This window comes from Limanda limanda, chromosome 17, assembly GCF_963576545.1.
Source record: "Limanda limanda chromosome 17, fLimLim1.1, whole genome shotgun sequence".
In the NCBI taxonomy this organism is placed as follows: domain Eukaryota; kingdom Metazoa; phylum Chordata; class Actinopteri; order Pleuronectiformes; family Pleuronectidae; genus Limanda; species Limanda limanda.
The window spans coordinates 3,470,387-3,492,879 of record NC_083652.1 but is presented as its reverse complement, the minus strand read 5'-3'; the positions used below and the strand labels follow the sequence as shown (position 1 = coordinate 3,492,879).

The following is a 22,493-nucleotide window of genomic DNA, read 5'->3' as shown; positions in this document are numbered from 1 at the left end:
CTCCCCGGGAAAACCCACTAAGTAAGTGTGTGGGGGGGGGGGGGGATCGGATATATGATGCGTTATATGATGCATTATATGATGCAATATATTATGAAAAACTTGAAACAATGATATTTATTGCCTTTATATCCAGCAAAAACAGGGTCATGAAAAAAAGTATTAAAATTATTATATTATCGGGGTGGCTGTGGCAGTGGTCGTCCTCCAACCTGAAGGTCGGCGGTTCGATACCCAGTCTGAACCATCTGAATGCCGAAGTGTCCTTGGGCAAGATGCTAAACCCTGAATGGCCCCCCATGGAATAACAAAGTGCTGTGAATAGATGCACTGTATGAATGTGTGTGAATATGGGTGAATGTGAGACTGTACTGTAAAGCGCTTTGAGTGGTCATCAAGACTAGAAAAGCGCTATATAAATACAAATCCATATATAAATACAAATCCATTTATCTTGGAAAAGAAAGAAAAAAACTGTAAAAAATCAATGAATTTGAACATTGACCAGTTTATTGTAGTTTTTATGTGTTTTTGATCAGCATAACAAACCCATCCATATAAACATGTACATACCTATAACCATATATTGCTATTATAAAATTAATAATAATAAATCAAATCTTCAAGATGCTAATTTCCGTATAGAACTGTAAATGTGATGTTGGTGACACAAACTGAAGTTGTAGCACTTTAGACTTTCTTATTAAAATACGTCTATATAGATGTTTGCACAACGACATCATCAATTATTCAGTACAAAGATCGAACTGGAAATCAAATTCCCATCACAGCCCCTGTATTGAACCTTTGACACCTGATGCGATTATATGAGAAATCATTTCAGCTTAGCAATTATTTTACAACATATCAAAACAATGAGGTGGTGTATGATATATTTTTATGATCAAATAAGTATAATTAATTATTTTAAAATGTAATATCACTGCAAACTTCCACTAGTCTCGATTTGGTTTCTCTTATGCACCACAACATTTGAGTGACATAGCAGCTGGCTCTGTGAAAAGATAAATACCCAGTGATCTCGACAACACTTATGGTTGTTCTTAAGGTATTTCCATGCTAACCATCTAATGTTCCATCTAGGCGACTGTATGAAGAAAGAAAGAATAAAAAGAAAATAAGCAGAACTAAATCCAGAATGAATGACTGATGCTCATCCTTCATAGGAGACAGTCATTAGATGTGATACACATCATAGATCAAAAGTGATCCGGCTCAGTTAATATTTTCTATATCTTTGTGGTGATTGAATTTTATCATTCAGTATTTCAGGTATTCCCAAATTAGTTGTTCTTGATCAACACAATTCCTCATTTGAACTTTTCCTTTGTAAATTTTTGAATAAAAATCATATCTACCCTTCAAATCCACAACATGGGTTAAAAATGACCCTTATTCATTTCCTGTGTTAATTCATGGGTGTTTCAATGCTTTTTTTTTTAAATAAATGTATTTTTGTCATTTAATATTCATTAAATATGTTGTTCTTGATTAGCACAAATTCTTTTTTTCTCTTTTTCCCTTCTTACTTCATAAACAAACACTATTACACACATGGGTCAAAAATGACCCAGACAGTATGTTTTCACTATGGAACACCTACCTTTCATTTCACACAGCTGCTTTTGCACATTTAATGCATGTAAGTCTTATTTTACAATCCATAACTTGTGAAAATAAGAAATATGTACAATATTAACTAGCCGTTAGCTAGCTTGCTTCTTTTTTGGCTAGCAACCATAGCTAGATCAACATAATAACTTGAAATATAACAGTAATAGACAGATTGATATGCATTAAAAAATATGCTTTTGATTTTCTTTATCCAGAGTGTTAGTATGGCTGGTCGCAATCATTTCAGACTTACAGTTGGCATGTTCATAAAGATGCTGTATGAAGAACAGGATGAGGAAAACGAGGAGCTTATCTTTGGTCTTCATTCTGAGTCTGAAATGTCTGATGCTGAGGACCTGGACTGTGTTCACCCGTGCAGAGTTGTTTACTTAACTTCAAAATGCATTTCCCGCTGAAAGTGCGGTGTGAATGCTGAGTTGCTGAAGTACTTGGCTGAATAAAGCTGAAATGTGTGACGGTGGAACGTGATGATGTCACCAGTTCCTTGCGTGATGTCACCACTCTAGAAAACATAGAAGCTTATAATAAATCCAAATAGAACAAGCCTCATTTTCACTCTTCAGAAACCAACGGATGAAGTCACGGACTCTATGTCCATCTATATATACAGTCTATGGTTCAAGCACGAAGCGAGCAGAGGTAAATATTGTACCATGTTGTTTATATTTGAAAAATAAATATTTAATAGCAGAAGCAAGTTTAAAAAATAAAATAAACATGCATTGATATTTATTCTTTATTTATTGTATAATGAAGGTAATCAGTATACTGTAGTAATAATGGATATCTTGGCATCTCTTTGAGCAGCTTAAGTTTCAATGCCAAATAGAATTATGATTAAAGCCCTCAAAAAGCCAATTCATTTGGCTGAAAAAAATAAACAATAACAGCTACAGTTTCTAGGTCTGCAAAGCAGCACTGAGCGGGCCGAGCACATGCATTTTGAAGCGTTGCCTGCGTTTTGCGCACTGCTGCCAGGATAAACGCTTCACTTCCTGCGTCGGTCACGTGATGTCGATCCTTGCCTGCTAATTGCTCATTACGGTCAACGCTATCAATTGCACATCAAACTGTGAACATTGTATGTAGATTGAATGATATTTGTAAAACAAAGCTTATTTCCTGTTGCCAGTAGGTGGCGCCATCAGTATTATTACATACAGACTAATAGATCTGTTCAAGTAGGGGCTCTGATGTAGCGTGAGCAATTTTGTCAATTAGACAATGTTACAACAAGTTTATTTTCACACTGATCAGTAGGTGGCGCTATGACCCTGAGGAAATATTGACACATAGAGCTGTTCAGGCTTGGACTCTGATCATGAGACAGACGTTTGGTGCTGATAGGACAATGCACAATGGAGTTATGACAACATCGTCTCCTTTGGCGAAGGATGAACCTTCGCCGCACCTCAATGTTTACACAGTTTGAGGAAATGTCCCAATTCTGAGAGAGAGAAAGAGAAAGAGAGATCTCATTCATTCATTCATTTCTCGTTCAGGCCAAATAAGAAATAAAATAATATTTAACTGGAAAACTAATTTTGTTCTGATGCTCGTGTTGTGTGTCCGTGTGTGACAACAACTCATTAGTGTGTGAAATTTATACGGTTATTTTAACTCTATTAACATTGATTGTATCACTTGTCCAAATCCCACCACATTCAACGCTGCACTTCCTGTGACAGTTCTGTACTAAGCTGGGACTCAGTTGCAAAAGGAAGCACGGGAGACAAAAAATAAAGTACAACATAAAACTTTACTTTAACAATCCAGAGGTCATACACGGGTAGGTAGAAGAGAAGCAAAAAAGTCCATTCAGGGAAAAGGCACAAAATCCAAAGTCAGCAATCAAGGCAGAGTCCAAAACCAGGTAAGCAAACACACAGAACTTAACGCTGGAGAGCATGAACACACAAAGGAGACAATGACAATCTGGCAGAGGGGGAGGGCAAACACAGGGTATAAATAAGGAAAGCTTAATGACAAACAAGGTACAGGTGTGTAGGGAAACCAACAGGAAGTAGAACTACACACTAGACACCAAGGCCTGAGCAGATGGCACCGTAACCTCATGAAACAGGGGTGACTGATATCCATATACACACTGGAAAGGAGAAAGTCCTGTGGGTGAGACAGGGAGAGAATTATGAGCATACTCAATCCAGATCAAATTTATGCTCCAAAGGGAAGGATTTTTTGACACCACACAGCTCCTGGTTGTAATATTCAGTCTGGCCGTTCGACTGGGGGTGAAAACCGGAGGAGAGGCTGGCTGTGGCACCAATAAGCCTGCAGAATTCCTTCCAAAACCTGGAGGCAAAGTGGGGTCCCCGGTCCGACACCACATCCTGAGGGAGTCCGTGTAATAGAAAATCATGAGACAACGCAACTTAGGCAGAGGGACAAAATGAGCCATTTTAGAAAATCTGTCCACAATGGTGAGTATGACTGCGTAACCTTCTGTAGGAGCCATCCAGTAACAAATTCAATGGAGATGTGCGCCGAGGGTCGCCGGGGAATGGGCCAAGGGAGGAGCAAACCGTAGGGCCGCTGGCGAGAGGTCTTATTCTCGGGGCGCAGACGGGGCATGCAGCGAAGAACTCCTGGACATCCTCCCTAATTCAACATTTAATCTGTCCTATTAACGTGAAGGTTTCTGATCTATGCCTTGCTCTCAGCAGATTTTTTTATTTCTAATTAAAACAGAGGTTTTACACATGATTACACATATGTTACTTTGCACTTAGTTTGAATCAGTTTTGTTTAACAGATGAAGCAACTCACTGTGTTCAGGAGGACGTCTCACTTGGAGAATTAGAACCTCCATCATCTGATCTCAGCAGCTCTGAGGCACCTGGATCATTTACAGCTGTACGGTCAGAAATACATCGTTAGTCCATCCTCCTCTGAGCAGACACTTTCATTACAAACCACCAACACTGCAGGGAACAGTCCTGAAAACTCTTCAGCACAAAATGAATCTCATCTACAGAGGGTTTACTAGAGTCCTCTGGGTCAGGTTCCTGTGGGGAACCTCTTATCCATTGAAATAAATATGGGCAGTAGTGTAGACAAGGCCTGAGTGAACATTTGTGGAAATTCTGAAGACATTCCCTCAAGGCATTCCTGAGATATTGTGTGCACGAGATGGGGACGAACAGATGAACAGCCTGAAAACATAACGCCCCCCTGACTGTCGCCGCTGTGGACCAGTACAAAGTGGACCAAAGAGGTGTTGGGGGAGTTTTATAGAACTGGACATGTTAGTACTTTCAGCTGCTGTGTAAATGTGACGTGACGTCCTCATGAAGCATGTTAGTATAAAAAGAAAACAGAATAGAAATAGACGTTTTACTTACGAAGTGAAGTACATTGGGCTGAAATAAAAAGAAAATACAAATGATTTCAGTTATTACAGTAAAAACACAAACTGTGTGCTGGACGCTGTGTGCAGAGCTTTTTATAAACAGTCTATGGTGCAGAGGGAAGCTAGAAAACTTTGTGTGAACCCTGCAGCTCTTGAAACAGAAGTTGGTGTGTGAGGAACTGACGTTTGTTTCACAAGCCTTAATTAGAAAATCTAAAACAAAAACACCAGACAAATATTGGATAAAGCTTCTGTGTTGGTCTCTCACCTTTCTTCCTCCTGTACACGATGAGTCCAATGACGACAGCGTGAGCAACCACTGCAGCGATGATGATGATGATGATAATAATGGTGGTCACGCTGATGGGCTTCTCTGTTGAGCGGAATAATAAAACAAAGCATCACAACCTGAACAGATAAAGCAGGTTGGATGACAATAATCTCCCTGAACCACAATCCTGTCCTGAGACACAACAAACACACACAGACACTAAACGTGTGAGTTTGTCCTGCTGTTGTTTCTACTTTCAGTTTTCTTCTGTACATAATGACTGTATCTGTGCTTATTCATGCTGGTTTGTCTTAAACTTTACTTCCAGTCACTAAATAATTTCATTGACTCATCTTCTACAACAGAGCAGCAGTTAAGTCTTAACAGTGACTATAATGTTTACATGTTGAAATCATAGACTAATGGAAATAAACACAGACGACACGTCTCCACCTCCTCCCACTTTCTAGAAATGAAGCTATATATCCCAGATACAAACACCGCCATCTTGCACATTTGGACTCTGTGCAGTAGTAAACAGAGGAATGGAGCCACGGTAACGAGGTCCTGCCGATACACATGCTCTGTCAATCACGAGCTTTTAATCATGAGCTGTCAATCATGAGCTGTCAATCATGAGCTGTCAATCATGACATTTCACCCTGTTTTTATAGCATCAACCAGCGACCGAGGCACTTTGGCTTCACTTTTGAGGAGCCGTCATGTCGTCCATCTTTATTTACAGTCAATAGTTGAAATGGTTATAAACTGCCTGAAGAAATGTAACTAAACGTCTGTTGTTACTCGAGGTAAAGAACGAGAGATTTGTTTGTTTATTCTGCTTCTTTAATTCTGTAGAATAGAAGTTTTCATATCAAACATCCACTCTGATCCTAATATGTCTGTGAAAGGCTCACATCTGACCAATGATAAACCAGTCTGGCTCTAGTTGAGACCTGCAGAAACACTTCATGGAATAAAATAATACAATCATAAAAGTGAATTTAAACTTTTATAAATATGTAAATCTCTTTGATCAATGATAATATTAATAGTAATAAAATCCTCAGACACTGTTGCAGAAACATTAAAACTAACTTAATTTTTCAGGATCACATGATGGTGAAGGTGGGGCACATGCACTTGTTTAACACTGATCTAAATGTATTTATATACATTGATGCAGGAAAACTTCTCCTGCTCCACATCAGCCAACGTGACCTGCAGGACTGTTATTGTTAACTAAAAACGCGTGTTTCGCAGCATCATCACTTGTTCCAGTCTCACCTCTGTTGGACTCGACTGAGTCTTTGTCCAGTTTGGTGACTATGTCCTCCTTCACACCAGAGATCTGGAACACACAGTCGTACCTCCTCCAGTCTTCAGGGGAGATTAATGAAACGTTAAGGTCAGCGCTCATCTGGAAGGTCCCGTCATGGTTGGGGAGGACCTCTCCGAGGTACACATCCTCATAATGCTCCTCCCCGTCTTTCCTCCAGAACAACATGGCACTGTCGGGGAAGAAACCTGTAGCGTAGCAGCTGACTGGAGAGGAGGGAGACTTCTGGAGGAGAGAAATCCTGGGAAGCTCTGGGGAGGAAAAAGAAAGACAGTTAATGGGTTATTATAATGTATTGCACACTCATAATATCATTCCTGTGTGATTCCATTTATTTGCATTAGTCATGTCTGTTAATATACAAGACAAGTGAAAAAACTGAGATGTGAGTGAGAGACAGAGGCTGAAGTGATGCAAAGACACTGGGGTGGACGATATCAATCAATCAATCAATCAATCAATCAATCTGATATGACGTATAAAAGTAATATCACAGAATATATTGACAGGTTTCATATCACAATGTGTATTAAGTGAACTTAATGTAGTGGACAGGTCCTGATCACTTCTGATTAATGTTGGTATTTTTGGTTAAAGTGCAAAGTGAGTGCAGGTCGGTCGGGCAGAGAGGAGGGAGGACACTCCGGCTGGGTCTCCACTCAGGGGCGGCTTCCTTCAGAGGACCCAGTCCAATCCATTCATCAGTGACTCCAAGTGAACTGTGCCAGAGGTAATGAAATTCCCAAGGGGCAGTGCTATTATTATGTCACACTCACAGGAACATGAGGTCACTGTGACCTTGACCATTGACCTCCAGGCACCAAAATCTAATCAATAACCAATCAATATTTGAGTCCTTGTGAAAGTTAGTACCAAATCTGAATCCGATCTTACGATATCGTGTGTTCAGAAAACATAAACATACTATGCGCGGCCACCTTGACCTTGACCTTTGTCCACCAAAATGTATTCAGGTCATTTGTGAGTCAAAGTGAATGTTTGTGTCAAATGTGAAATGATTCCTTGATGGTGTTAGAGATATCACCTTCGCAAAGCAAAAATGTCCCTGTGAATCACTTCATCCTTGACTCCAAGTGAATATTTGCACCAGATTTTAAGAAATGGGACGACCCGAGAGCATGATGCCTGCGCCCACTAGGTGTGAGAAAGTAAGAAAGAGGAACATCAAGTTGATGGAGGTTCTGTGATGTCACCTGTTCTCAGCAGAGAGCTCCTCCCCTGCTCCAGGAACTTCTTCAGCCAGGAAGGACACTCCTCGAGAAGATAGTTCTTACTGCGAGCGATAAAAGTTTTATCCTGCTCCATCTTCAGTTTGGTGATGAAACTCTGTGGTGTTGGAGCGATCCATGTCTCTGTCTCCAGGTCCAGTGATATGAAGTCTTCTCCATCATAACCATACTGCTTAAAACCATTAACTTCTCCAGTCTCATCGTCCCATTCACATCCTAGCATCTGCTGGATAATGTGAAGATCTGAGAGAGAGACAGAGATCTGAGCTGTTATTATCACATCTTCACCACACACACACACATTTCTGTAGCATCAAACTAGAACCTCCCTCAGTGGAGAACAAACCTCCACCAAGGCCCAACTGTCACTCATAAACATCAGTCCCCTAAACGTGTCTTATTTGTTTCATCAAGATCCGCGAGTTTCTCTCTGAAAATCAAGGAAAACGTTGAAAACCCTAAAGAGATAAAAGATGTTCCTGGATCAGCCCTTGATCTGCTCCTGAGTTTGATGAGTTCTTCTCTGACCCACAACACATCCTTCCGCTGAATTAAGTGATAACAACTAATTCACAGTTGTTGATCTTTATTATTTTCTGCTGATCACGTCATAAGTTAAATGTCCTTTTCAGCAATACAGTATATAAATGTCTTCTGGCTTTGACTCTGTGTTTGGGTGAATCTAATCAAACGTGTAATTCTCTGCTATGTTCATTACTTTGTGGACACACTGTGGTCAGCACAGGGACGTTCATCTGTTGCTCTACGGTTTATTTTATATATTTAAGGTTCAAACTAATCATTCTTGTTGATTATGTATTTTTTTATTAATCAATTTACGCTTATGTTTAAACTGAAGAAAAAATCTGAAAGTAGTGAAAATGTCTGTGACTGTTTTTAATTCATCAAGAAGTACGAGAAACAACAAACTCTAATATTTAAGAAACATCACAAAACATATGAGATTTTTACCTGATAAAAAAATTCTGATCATTTAAAAATCTATTGATCACGTTTGTGTGTGTGAGTGTATTTATGTGGGAGTGAGATTGTGTGCGTGTGAGTGTGTGTATGATTGTGTGCGTGCCTTTAGGTGTGTGAGAGTGTGATTGTGTCGTTGAGAGTGCATACGTTTTGCTGTGTATGTGTGTGTGTGTGTGTGAGAGAGTGTGTGTTTTTGTGTGTGTTGGGTTATTATTAGATAGTGTAATGTAAACAAAGCTCCAGTTTTGTTGAAGCGTTCCTTTGCGATTTCAATGTGGTTTTTGTAAACCTGCTGTTTATCCAAATAATACTGAGTCTGACTCTCCCAGTACTGTGAATCAGTTGTGCTTAACATCCAGTCCTGTTTGGGTTCTGCTTTCTTTGTGTTGCTGTCATAGTGAAACATCTGAACTTCATCGATCAAACCAACAGCCACAAACTCTGGAAAGTTTGGGACTTGAGAGGACGCAGTGTAGAAATACTTCAGAGAGTGAGTCCCTGCAAGAAAAAGTTCAAGTCATGACTTTATTTTTCAGACTGTTTTATAAATCACTCAGAGTCAAAAAGACATGAGCCACATTCAAGACAACTTCAGCTTTTGTGAGGTAAACAAACACAAAAACACATTCAGAGATAAAACCTCTGCTCCAGAGTCCAGACACTCTTTACTTTGAATATTCTGCTACGTCTTAATTAAATTTAATTCAATCTAACAACTCAAATATTTAATATTAGAAAATTATTTGAAGTGAAACTATTTCAATTTCCAGTTACTCTATGAGATTTTTATTTTCATAAAGTCCTCAAATAGTTGGTTTCTCTCTCTTTATTTATTCATATATTTATCCATATATACACATATACATTTATACTGGACCCAGTTAACAAAACAAAGTGGGACATTGTTACAGGAAGGGCTTGACTATTTTTTTTTAATGTATACACTCAAAAAATATTTGACAACAATAACATATTGACAACATCTTCATTAGGTTGTCAAAACCATTTGTGATTCAGATCCATCGCCTGAAAATAATTAATCTGTGTGTTTGGCACTGACATGTAATTGAGACTTGATGTTTCAATGTTGAACACAAGAAGCACCTGCTTCTTTTCACTGACATCATTTACATTAGAGATGAATTTTTGTTTTGTGCTACTTACAATGTGTGTTGATTGTATTGGAGGAGGAGGTCACATTGATAACAGATCATTAATTAGTAATATCTCATGTCAGTGATGTTACTCACGGTCTTTATCAGCCTTGATGTTGAAAATTGTACCAACAAAGCAGGAAGCTGTTTGTGCTCAGCAGGTTCCTGTTACTATGGAAACAGCGCTATCTACTGACTACAATAAAAAAAAAAAAACTGAGTCGTCGGCTTATTTGTCAGTGTACACAGTTTAGATGAATAACTGGAGTGTTTGAGTCGCTGGGAGATGAATCATAAATAATTAAAATAATGCTTAAATAAATATATATTTACATAAAAACAGTCTTGATTCATACCAACAGACTGAACCTGTTATTTCTTCACAACTTTTTATAAACCAACATGTAACATGAGACACGTCATGAACAACAAGGTCTGAAATAATAAAGTTCATAATGTGCACAAGACAAGAAACTCTTGGTTTTATCGCTGAGTTTAAACGTTGCTTTGTTTTTCACTGTTTCTTGATTCATCAGTCTGTTGGACTCTTTCGCTTCAGAATCGCTGCGTCATTTCGTCCAGAACCAGCTCAGACCGTGTCGATCTTAATGATTCTGACCAAAGTAAGAAATCAAATAACGTCAGGATCCAAAGAAAGAAAAGTCCCTGTTCAGTTGATCTTTTCAGAAATAGAATATAACCTTTCCTTCTTACAATGATGACATTCACCAACATGAACTTTTAAATCATGTCTTTTTTTTTTAAACATATATTTATTGGTTTTATATAGTTTTATACATTTACATCAATTTACAAATATACAAGACCCTTCCCCAACCTGAGCATATGGCAGCATAAATGGAAATAAATATTACAAAAGTCACAGAAATTGCTAAGATATGATTCCAACATAAATTAAAATACAAAACATTACAATTAAACTACTAATTTGTTTAAACTAAATTAAAACAAAATTGAATATGTAAAATAGATTTCAGTCACTAACAAGAAACATAGCACAGCACACATTCCTCATACCAGATTAGTCACTTCACATTTCCAATGCCTCTTCAATGTCATCATTCTTAACAAAGTCCAAAAACATCTCCCAGATACTGTAAAATTGAGAAGCTTTCTTCCTAACTACATATGTTAACTTCTCCAGAGCCAAACTCGACGTTAAGTTTTTTAACCAGTGGCCTAGAGAGGGGCAACGAACATTCCTCCAAGTCAGAGCTATTGAGCGCCTGGCCTGTAGAAGACACAGATCAACCATTTTTCTTTCTCTATTAGACAGAGATCAATTGTCCGGATAGATGTTTAATATACATAGCTTAGGATTTAGAGGTACTGGAGAAGAGGTAATTTGAGAGATATATTGTAACACCGAGATCCAAAATGTTTGAATCTCCTCACATTCTAACAAACAGTGGTATAAAGTACCTTGATGAATATTGCACTTATAGCATCGATCAGGCATATTAGGATCAAACTTGTTCAACTTCACAGGGGTGATGTATGTTCTCATTATCCACTTATATTGTATTAATCTCAGTCGTGAGTTAATGGTTTGAGTATGTACCGTTGAACATATTATACCCCAATCTTCCACTGAAATGTCCTCTTATAAGTCCCCTATCCACTGCTGTCTCTTATTTTCAGTGTTGTCTTTATGGTTTTCCACCATTATGTTATATAGTTGAGTAACCAGCCCTTTGTTGGAACATGTTTTTGTAAAAAATATCTCCAGTGTGGACATTGGGGGTTGTTGCACTGAATTCTTTAAACATGTAAGAATAAAACTTAAAGAAGTGTTTCTGTGGTACATCATATTTTGCTTTCAGCTCGTCAAACGACATTAGAGTGTTGCCCTTATAAAGATCTAGTAGTTTACTTATGCCCTTACTTAACCATGCTTTAAAACCCATGTCATTCTTAGCCGGGCTAAAAATTTCATTCCCCCAGATGGGTGAGAAACAGGACAACACTGGGAGATCTCCAAGATATCTATGCACTTCATGACAGACATCAATGGTGTTCTTCACAAAGGGATTATCTGTGTTTTTTCTTAGTTTTTTAAGGGGAGCTGAGTATAAAAAGCTATCCAGCGTTAAACCATTTGACGACAACATTTCAGTTTGTAACCAGGGCTGAGCATCCTCTTTAGAAAACCAAAACATTGCGGCCCTCAATTGTGCCGACCAGTAGTACCACTGTAAATTTGGTAGTTGTAACACTCCCCTATCATAAGGCAAGTATAGAAGAGAGAGTCTAAGTCTTGGCTTCCTGTTGTTCCAAATAAAGTTTGAAAGCAGCTTACTCACTTTAGAGAAAAAAGAAGGTGGAGGAGCTAATGTGATTGATTGAAAGATGTATAAGCATTTAGGCAATATATTCATTTTAATTATGTTTATTCTTCCCAGTATAGACAGAGGTAATGTTGTCCATCTTTGGACATCTTCTGACAAATTTGCTAACATGGGCTCATAATTAGTTGCACTAAGGGTGTTTATCTTAGGTGTTATTCTAATACCGAGATATTTAAAACCGTCTATAGCATTTACAAATGGGTGGGATACCTTTGGATTTCTTCTCTCCTGTTCATTTAGGAACATAATAGAAGATTTATCTTTGTTCACTTTAAAACCTGAGAAGCTACCAAACCGGCTGATCAACTTTAAGAGGGATGTTATTGATTTAACAAGATCTGATAGAAATACAATGGTATCATCTGCAAACAATGCTATATGATGTTCCAGATCTCCTGCCTTAATGCCACAAATTGAAGGGTGTGATCTTATTGCTATTGCCAGTGGTTCCATGGCTATTACAAAAAGTAGGGGTGAAATTGGAGAGCCTTGTCTCGTGCCTCGAGAGTTTAAACGGTTGTGAAATCAAATTATTTGTAGATACTACTGCAGATGAATCAACAAACAGAATTTCAACCCATCTACGAAAGTAATCACCGAACCCAAAACGCCTAAGCACCTCCAGGAGAAAGGGCCATTCGACTCTGTCAAATGCCTTCTCCGCATCAAGTGACAGGACGGCAGTGTCAGGGGCCCCCTCCCATACATGAATTATATTGAGAGCTCTCCTCACATTGTGGAACCCCTGGCGATTTTTAACAAAGCCATTTTGGTCTGTGTGTATCATGGTTGGTAGGGCGGTCTCAAGTCTCATAGCCAGGGCTTTAGCAATGATCCTTGCGTCAGAGTTCAAAAGTGAGATTGGTCTGTGGGAGCCACATTCTGTTGGCGGTTTACCTGGCTTCAGAATAAGCGTGATTTAAATCATGTCTTTGAAACGTAATTAAACTTCTCAAATCTGCAACAAAGGAACCAAATATCAAACATTACAATAGACCTGAAATCATTTTAGTGTCTTTTAAAAACATGGAGCATTTTTCCTTTCACTTCAAATCGACCAAATACAATCAAATAAAGTAGAAACGTGGACTTTAACTCACGTGCCGTCGCGCTGTGTGCTCCTGCCAGTAGAAGCAAGGAAAGTACAGTGAACATGGTGAGCGGTGGTGTATTCCTCTTTGCTGGGCTGAAGGTAGATGAGCTCCTGTCTCCACAGAGAGACTGACTGTGATGAAAACAGAAAAACCAGGGGAGACGAGGACAAACTGTGAGGCGGGGACATCCTCTGAACCAATGGGAATTCAGGATTAGCCTCTACGTCACTTAAAACCGGGTGAATCTCAGCCACTGAGGTTGTAAAAGGAAAAGTGAAAGTAACAAACTAAGTAGTGTCATAACTTCACACCCTGTAGAGTAGAATAATATAATTTTAAGATCATTTATACCTAGTGCAACACATTTGTAAAATAATCTGTTTATAGGATTATTGTATTTGTAGGATAATGTATTTGTACCAGTGCATTGTACATCTTTCGAACATCTTTGAAGATCGGTAAATGCTATCAATTGCACATCACACTGTGAACATTTTATGTAAATTGAATAATAGTTGTAAAACAAAGCTTTTTTCCTGTTGCCAGTAGGTGGCGCCATCAATATTATTACATACAGACTAATAGTTCAAGTCGAGGCGCTGATGTAGCGTCAATCGGACAATGTTACAACAACTTCAATTTCACACTGATCAGTAGGTGGCGCTATGACCCTCAGGAAATATTGACACATAGAGCTGTTCAGGCTTGGACTCTGATCATGAGACAGAAGTTTGGTGGTGATAGGACAATGCACAGTGGAGTTATGACAACATTGTCTCCTTTGGCGAAGGATGAACCTTCGCCGTACCTCAATGTTTACACGGTTTGAGGAAATGTCACAATTCTGAGAGAGAGAATATATAGGGAGCTGGAATTGGGAGCATATTGTAAAGTTACCTCTATATAACTGACAGTGGATTCAATAAAGAGCGACAGCATCAGTAAAGGTTGGAGAACAATCTTTAGTTTGAATTGTAGCTATGATTGGCAACAGTGATCTCTCCCGTTAGTCTTCACTTGATATATAAGATCCCTTGTACGAGTTGTCTAGTTGTTTAGTGTGTGTATGTTCAGTGAAAAACAGGCAATAGACACATTCTTTTTCTTTAGAAAACTTTTTTTTAACACATTTAATTGCAGCTTTTGACAAAAGGTCAAAGACACGGTCTTGGTGAATAAACTTCAAACATTTCACTGAACAGAAAGCAACACTTGACAATAATAATTTTAAACTGGGATATTAGATAAATGACAGTCATGCAGAAAAGTTTAGTCTGAGTTTACATTCTTGTATTTCAGTTAATGCTTATGAGTTACAGAGCAAACTACAACACGCTTCTTTCTATTCACTGCCACAAACTTATAAAAACTAGGCAGAATGTAAATAATATAATCTCCTGCTGCATTGTGCATGTGTGTAAGGAAAACTCTGGAGAAAGTCCAGGAGCAAGTGTGCGACATTCTCTAGTGTTTTCTGAAAACATAATTATACAAGGCAAATATCAATGCAATGGCACATACAAAATACAATTTAGCCACTTACATAGTCTTTCTTTTGTTCAGAGTAAAGAGGCTAACAATGTAAAAATAATAATAATATTCTATAATATTAATATACAGCTTTCCATCAACTAACACTCTTTGACCAGAGGAAAATGCCATAGTGGAGGAAACCCTCCTATGGCCAATTTCAGAAACAGTGGTCCAGAAGAGGACTTAAAATACAATTTTATTCTCGTTATATTAAGAAATTATTCTTGAAATCCCCCCAAAAAAAGAACTTCCATGGCTTAAATACTCTGTCGTTGACATGAGCAAAAAAAACACTTAATGTTTTTTAAATCCTTCTTATTTCATAAAAACAACACAGGAGTGCTTTTTATTTATCTTTCTTCAAACAAGAACAGTCCTTCATCACATCTACAAAGCAGGAAACCAATTATGTGCAATACTGGACAACCTACCAACAATGAAGTAGTCGAATGTTAATGTTTATGGAGTGTTTAAATACAATGACCTTTTTCTGCAATAAATGGTAGACCTATGTCATAATGTTGTATGATATACTTATTTTGTATTACAGTTAATGATGGCTGGTTTGCAATTCCACATTTCATTTCTATTTCAATTAAAAGCCAAATTTACGCATTCGGAATGTCATTGGTTTGGAAACTGGAACTTCGAGGTGAGATAACTTTAATTTAAATAAATATTAACTTATAATAATAATAATTCAAAGACAACAACATACCAGCATTAATGCGATGATGTCATGAAGTTCATATATACCATAAAAATTACCTAATAGCTTTGAACCTATTTCTGTTGTACTTTCTCATTATTCTTGGACTATCACAGGATAAACCTCCCGAGTTTGGCACAACACCATAGGTGGTGAGGCGAGTGGTCTTTACTAGTTAGACCTTCGACTTTATATAAAAATGGAAGAAATTACAACTCCCCAAAAGTGAAGCAAAACCATCTTGAATGCCCCCTTGTGGCTGGACGCAGCACAGGTCATAAATCCAACTTTTTCCATGTTAGCACATGGGACAAAGCATCATTTTTGTACAACAGGAAGAAGTGGAGATGCATCATCCATCTTTATATAGAGGCATTGGTTTAGACTCGTCTGTAATTAAACTAACTTAGATAGAGCACTATATTTGGAGGAAGTTGTAGTGGTTTTCTACGCTAACTGATGACATTGTGAATCAATCCTAATTGTCTTGTGCTGAACTAGATGCCAATCAGTTTTTTCCACAGAAATGATTCAATCCATAGCGGTCACAGGGGGGCACATGCCCACTAATGAAGGTCACTTGGTTCATAATTATACATTTTGTATGGCGAGCTGCCACAGTCATCACTGAATAATTTACAATTGTGAAATATTGGAGGTTGAAATGAAAAGTAAGGTGATCATCAGCCAATAGGATCCATCCACTGGGGATAATCACTGAATATCTGTGCTAAATTTGTTTCTATTCAATTCAACAAATCCACCAACAGCTGCAGCAAGTGGGTCTAAAAACAAAAAGTGATAGAGGAAAATTGCGAACTACTTATTGGCTGAGATAACAAGAATTGAAATGATTAAGGAATAACGTTGATGGTCAAAGTGTTTTGTTGTTAGTTATACTTCAGGAGAGCTTTTCCCAGCACAGGGAGACTGGGCAGATCCCACTGACCAGCAGTAAAGAATTCAGGCAGCTCTGTGGGTGAAGCATTTTCTCTGACGTAAATACAGGTTTAGAAATGTGGGAACTAAAATGATTTTTTTTCCTTCATATTTTCCTACTTCTCCCACTCAGGGAGCTGATTCTCGTCACACAAATACTCAGATTTCCTTGAAATTATGCACGTTTAAGACTTCAAGCTTTACAACTAGATTTTCCTGGATTTTTCTCGACTCTTCATTTTTAAAGCACTGTGGTGACTTCACTTCACTTATATTGAATGCTTCTTGCAGTGAGTTCAGAGGTTTTAGTTACAAACACTGAAGTTATAGTCTTTAATTGCATACCACAGTTCTCCCTCATGAATGAGACTGCTATAATTAAAATAGTGAAAAGGCTTGTTATCATTACAATACTTTGGTTGCATACAAAGTTTGTACTTTGACCATGTGGATAGTCATGTAAGCAGGAAGTAAAGTGGAGACTTTATAGAATAACGTCCATATATTTTTAAATGAGTCAAAGTGTTACGAGAATCAAGTTGGGATATTTTTAGAATCGTTACATTTTCATAAGAAAAAGTAACATTTCAAGATTTAAGCTACATTTTCACAAGATTAAAACTCTGAGTAGTGATTTTAATGAATAAAATAAAATAAACTATGATGACTACTAATCTGTCATATCAGGCCTCAATATGACTATGCTGAACAGAGAGCAGAACACACTCCACACTGCAACTACAGTGCTACACATGTCATGTATGTAGAGCAAAAACAGTCTCAAAATAAATGAAATAATACAGTGAACAGTCAATGAAAGTGCAACTTTAGGCAGGAAACAGTCAGGGATACTTTAAACGTGTTAATGATGATTCCTTTCGTTTTCCTATTGGACCATAGAGTAGGTCTCATCATTCACTGCTGAATAATAATTTGTTCATTACATAAACCACCCCTTGTTCCATTAACTCTTTTCTAATGCTTTTTCTTCTAGTAATTCTCTCCGCCTATGTTCTTCCTCTCCTCTTCCAATTTCCCACCTACTTCTTAACCTCAATTTATTTTTTCCTTCCCCTTAAGGCCGGCGCATGCTTCTGTAACTGCGTCTGCGGCTTTTCACACAGCTGTGTCAACGGACTCGTTTTAATTTATGGTTCCCCAAGGGTTGCGCTTGATGCAAAGCAATTCACCGCCAGACCACTAGGCGGAGTAATGTTTTTTTTCTAAGTCGGCCCTTCTTTGTGTGTGGAAGTTGTCGTTGACTGTTTATTTACATCGCCACTGCGGCTCCTCAGTGCCTTTTTCTGCCGGACAAATCTGCCAGTCAGTGACGGGTTATGCTAGTGGTCATAGTTTCGGATCTCTTCTGCCAAACAATCTTCTATTTGGTCCATATTCGTTCTTCTAAAACTTCCGTGGTTTCTGCCGGTATTATCGGTCATGAAACCGGTAATGCGACTTTGGAAAGGATGTAGTTAGCAGACCAATCACAGCCTTGCGGGCTGCGTGAGGCTTGCAGAGCTTTGCTGTATAGTTAGAAAAATTGGGCGACGCACGTGAGCACGAAAGAAGGGATACGTAAGCACGTAAGGGGCCCGGAAGGGCTCTTGCGCTTCCGGGCCCCTGAAAACGCAGAAGCATGCGCCGGCCTTTAGACTGCACCCAACCTGTCCTCCTCAACACCCGCACACACCTTCTCTTCCTTCTCCTCCTCCTCCTCCTCCTCTCTAGGATCCAGCTTCCTGTTCCTGTCCCAGGGCCACTAACAGGAGTCCCATGGGTGTCCTCTTCAAACCGATGCTTTCCAGTTTATTCTCCAGCTTGTTCTTGAGGCTCCGCAGTCTCATCGACGCATGGACCAGAACCGCTGTGAAGTAGCGATACAGACAGAGGGATGAAGTTATGCACTCTAAATAGTTTAAGTTAAATGAGCTGAATCTTTTTAAACTAAAAATAGTTGATTCTGAGTGGTGACAACACGCTGAACTCAAATTACAAAACATTTTTTAAGGAGTGAACAATGCCCTCTATTTGCAACATATTTCAGTGTGTGTGTTTGTTCCTGTTGTCTTACTCAGTATAGGGAAGGCTATGCCAAACAGGAAGACAGCCACGCCTCCCAGCACCAATATTAAGAGGTAACTGGCCACCAGGACAGCCACCACACACATCAACGGGTGGTTTCTACGGAAACGGCGAATGGGAGCTTGGTTCTCGGCAGCCCAGACAAAGCCAAGGAACAACAAGGAGACCACCACTGCCCCAACAAACAACTGGAAGGGTCGGAAATACCTGAGAGCAAAGACACGTATGGGAAGTGATGAAAACATCTTTGCCTCAGAGTTATATCACATCTTACTGGGACACACATCAATAAAACTGCCTTTCGGAGGCTGAGAGGAAGAATACAATTAATGTATTTATTAAACTTATTATTTACAGAAAGACCAGTCTACTGCACAAAAGATGCATAGCAGTTTGTTATTTTGAGTTTAAACCTAGCTAGAAAATGCTAGCAGACATTATTAGCCAGTGCGTTAATCACACTGATATTTTGTCCTGACTCTCAGGTGTCTAGGGTCGATGTCTGCACTGTATGAATGTATGTGTGAATGGCTGAATGGTAAAACTTTACTGTGAAGTACTTTGAGCTATATAAATACAGACTACAGCTCTGATACCTGTGACCAATTGTGTCACCATAATCGTGATAGAAAAATGTCTCACTGTGTCATGTTGACACTGAAGTGATCAACACAGGGAAGTGATCAACACTGTACATTATAGCAGTGATGACGGCAGGAGTTCCCTGAAGTGAACGGTCCTCTGACCGACAGTGGAAACAGATGATGAGGATCTGCAGCCTCCCTCTGTTTCCAACAGATCGAAATAAAAAAGGAAAGGTCAGTCTGGTCTGACACATCAGAATAATAGACTTCTCTCTTATGTGTCAAACTGTAAGTGAGGTTAAGTGTGTACTTCCAGTGTGTTGGCTCTGAGAGACGAGAGGGGGAGACAGAGGGAGGTGCGGGAGGAGAGGGACACGTCAGAATAACACAACTCACCCCACGAGCAGCAGCAGGCCCAGCGCGGACAGGAAGTAGTTGCTCTGGTAGTAGAGCAGGTTGTTGATGATCCGGTTGTTCCAGCGGTCCAGGTCGCGAACATCTGGCAGCGCGAACCTCGCCGAGCTCAGGAGGAAATCATCCAGGCTCCGGAGGGGAGGCGGTCGCACGCCTTCCATCTTTACCCCAAGATAATAAACTGGGCTTCCCAGGATGCAACGCGGGGAGAAGGGGGCGGGGTCGTGTTGTGCGACAGGGGTGGGTACGACTTTTTGACTCTGTTGAAGGATTATTTATATAGTCTGAGAAATTTGACTGTTTCAAAGTTAATACACATTTTAAAGATGAGAACTAAAACCTCTCGTCATTACAAACTGAATGATTCTTTATGGTCACACCCATAAATGCAGAATGACAGTTTCAAAGAATTTCTATGTGAATTCAAAGAATATATCAAGGCTCCCCTCTTAGTCGTATACACTAAACAAGTAACACGACGATCCAAATGTACAATGAACTTTTCCTCTTTTTTTTCTATTATTTTCTCAGCTCTATGTTTATTTTCAGCCAACAAATTTAAAAAGTATTCATGGAACCTAATGAACTTCAGAAATACGATTCTAAGAGAAGGATTTTATTATAATTATTATGGTTATGATTATGATTATGATTATGCTTGTGATTATATTTATTATTATAGGTTGCATTTGGGGATTGGCCATCATTGATTGGATATTTTCTAGGCGCGAAAGGAGAAGGAGCAGGAAAAGGCAAGGTTGGAAACAAACCTTTGGCGACTAATAATAATAGACATCCTTCTCTGTGAAATAATGTTACTGATGTTCATTAGGCTCCATGATTCCTTTTTAAATGTGTTGGCTGAAGTAGGAAGAACTTGGGTTATTGATTATAAAAATACACTTGTTGCAAAAGACCTACAACAACCAATCTTTCTCTCTTTTATTTAATAGTGGTATTCTACTGATTTTCATTTTTCAAATAGAGTTGAGCTGACTGGTCTCATGGAGGAGTTATAAATAACAGTTGAATAATGTCTTTTGTGGTTCTTCACTAGTCTGAGAAAATAACCCTTGATAATAATGTCACCAATCTCAATACAAAAGGGGTTGAGACTTCAAACGTTTAAAGAGGAAGCTTTTGCTACTAAGTGGAACATCAAGCGTCTGTGGTTGTCAGGTGGGAAGGAATTACTTAAAAGAAAACTTCTGTCAAGTTGCATTATGACAAATTGCTTTGCAGCTTTACTCATAGTACAGGAATTCCAAGATATCAGGATATGTTATATTCACACATCCAACAGGATTTGGCCACATGCATCCCAGACTTTCTCCAATTGTGGCGTGATTGATCGGATCACAAGGCCCATTGAGGATGCCCTGGGGTGCGTTCACACATGTCCTAAGCGGATCACTCAGGACTATCTGCAGACTCAGTGAGAAGACGGGAAAAGGTCTGGAGACACCCTCTGGCTTAAAGAAGAAACGCAGGTTAGAAGGGAGAACATTGCTCTGGACAGAATTGAAACCAACCTTTCTTTTCATATGGTTCCGCAGCTACACCACTAAGCTATATATTTGAAGATCTGTGATTACATAGGCATTAATCAAACACCATATTGGCTTTAGAGGTGTGAGGTTGAATAGCCCTGGCGTTGTGACACATCAGATGAAATATGATACTAATGTCAGTCCATCAAAACTACAGTTAAAATAGACACTAATGTTTGATAGGAGTGGAATATCTGAAATATGATAATTGCACGTACAATTTTAAAACAGCCTCACAGTTTCCAGTGGCATTTCTCATGTCATTATCAAGACAGACACACCTACAAAACTCATAAGACATTTTATTTACATAGCACACTACATAGAATTCAAAAGAGAGAAACAATAAAGACAATAACATAACCTCATTAAACACTGAAGGCAATTCTCAAGAGCTGAGATTTGAAAGTGTGACATGATTTGACTTGTTGACTGAGGCTTTAACCTTTCGTGCTTTTTATAAAGGGTGGGTTGGTTGGTTCTTTGTGTGGTTCATGACTTTTTTGAATAGGGTAGATTGGGTTGGTGTTTATTTAATTAGTATTTGCCCACACTTTGCGTATGGGTGTATGTTGTCCTAAAGCCAACTTCATGGTAGACTGAACACAATGTAGACTGAACATGAACTCTTCTGTTTTTCAATATAAATGTCTTAACAAAAAAACACCATTTCATTAGAAAAGAGGATTAAAGCAGCTTGGTTTGGACCGACCCAGTTTACAGATTCAGCAGCAGGCAAGTGATCGAGGACGTGCTCACACCTGCGGGGCTTCTCCTGCTCCGGTTAACCCGAAACAGACTTGAATAACTGGATGTGTTGTCAGTAATGTCTTTTATTGCTTCCCCTGTTTAAAGAGTCGGCACCCAGGTACGCTGGGGGTACGATACTGTCAGGCGTGTTCGTTTATCCTTAAATATGAGAGAAGCCGATCCAAGGTTTTGGTTCAATCAAGTGTTTTATTTAAAGATACAATGAAGAGTTATTCATAGCTATGGACAATTATCACAGCCTATGCTAATTAAGTTAGCAGTAGGAAGTTGACAATGGCCCGAACAGCAGGGGTTTGATATAATTATATCAACAGATTTGATGTGATTGGTTATAAAATATTGGAGGGGTGTCACTGCAAATCACTTTGGATCTCCCTTATTGGTCCAGCCGCAGTCCCACGCCTCTTGTCCCCGAATCCAG

The 22,493-nt window shown here is 38.9% G+C and overlaps 2 protein-coding genes across 6 annotated transcripts; both read right to left on the bottom strand.

The window, feature by feature from the left end:
* Positions 1–3,396: 3,396 nt before the first annotated feature.
* LOC133023461 (major histocompatibility complex class I-related gene protein-like) lies at positions 3,397–13,605 on the bottom strand. 5 transcript variants are annotated; one of them, XR_009683061.1, is made up of 7 exons: positions 13,494–13,605; positions 7,851–8,129; positions 6,585–6,887; positions 5,295–5,399; positions 5,019–5,036; positions 4,117–4,528; positions 3,397–4,007 (listed from the first exon to the last, which is right to left on the bottom strand). XR_009683061.1 is itself a non-coding variant. In XM_061090498.1 (7 exons), the coding sequence occupies exons 1-7, from the start codon at positions 13,546–13,548 to the stop codon at positions 4,449–4,451; spliced, it is 1,101 nt and encodes a 366-aa protein (XP_060946481.1). In that variant the 5' UTR covers positions 13,549–13,605; the 3' UTR covers positions 3,397–4,448. The 5 variants fall into 5 exon arrangements, 4 of the variants coding, with proteins under 4 accessions (XP_060946481.1, XP_060946480.1, XP_060946479.1 ...); XM_061090498.1 differs by adding an exon at positions 9,107–9,368 and having other exon boundaries at positions 3,397–4,528; positions 7,851–8,128; XM_061090497.1 differs by having other exon boundaries at positions 3,397–4,292; positions 4,444–4,528.
* A 1,013-nt stretch (positions 13,606–14,618) lies between these two features.
* praf2 (PRA1 domain family, member 2) lies at positions 14,619–19,912 on the bottom strand. The gene is made up of 3 exons (XM_061090499.1): positions 19,734–19,912; positions 18,743–18,960; positions 14,619–18,535 (listed from the first exon to the last, which is right to left on the bottom strand). Exons 1-3 carry the CDS (start codon positions 19,910–19,912, stop codon positions 18,396–18,398), a joined length of 537 nt encoding a protein of 178 aa, XP_060946482.1. The 3' UTR covers positions 14,619–18,395.
* Between the last annotated feature and the right edge of the window lie 2,581 nt (positions 19,913–22,493).

Bases quoted from the DNA above. Each gene is read 5' to 3' on its own strand.
- praf2 (XM_061090499.1), bottom strand. From the start codon at position 19,912: ATGGAAGGCGTGCGACCGCCTCCCCTCCGGAGCCTGGATGATTTCCTC. The intron at 18,961-19,733 runs GTGAGTTGTGTT...CTTTGCTCTCAG, and splicing joins GGCCTGCTGCTGCTCGTGGG to GTATTTCCGACCCTTCCAGT. The intron at 18,536-18,742 runs GTAAGACAACAG...GCTACTTCACAG, and splicing joins CATAGCCTTCCCTATACTGA to CGGTTCTGGTCCATGCGTCG.
- LOC133023461 (XM_061090498.1), bottom strand. From the start codon at position 13,548: ATGTTCACTGTACTTTCCTTGCTTCTACTGGCAGGAGCACACAGCGCG. The intron at 8,129-9,106 runs TTTGTTTACATT...CTCTCTCTCAGA, and splicing joins CGCTTCAACAAAACTGGAGC to TCTTCACATTATCCAGCAGA. The intron at 6,888-7,850 runs GTGACATCACAG...TTTCCTCCCCAG, and splicing joins GAGCTCTCTGCTGAGAACAG to AGCTTCCCAGGATTTCTCTC.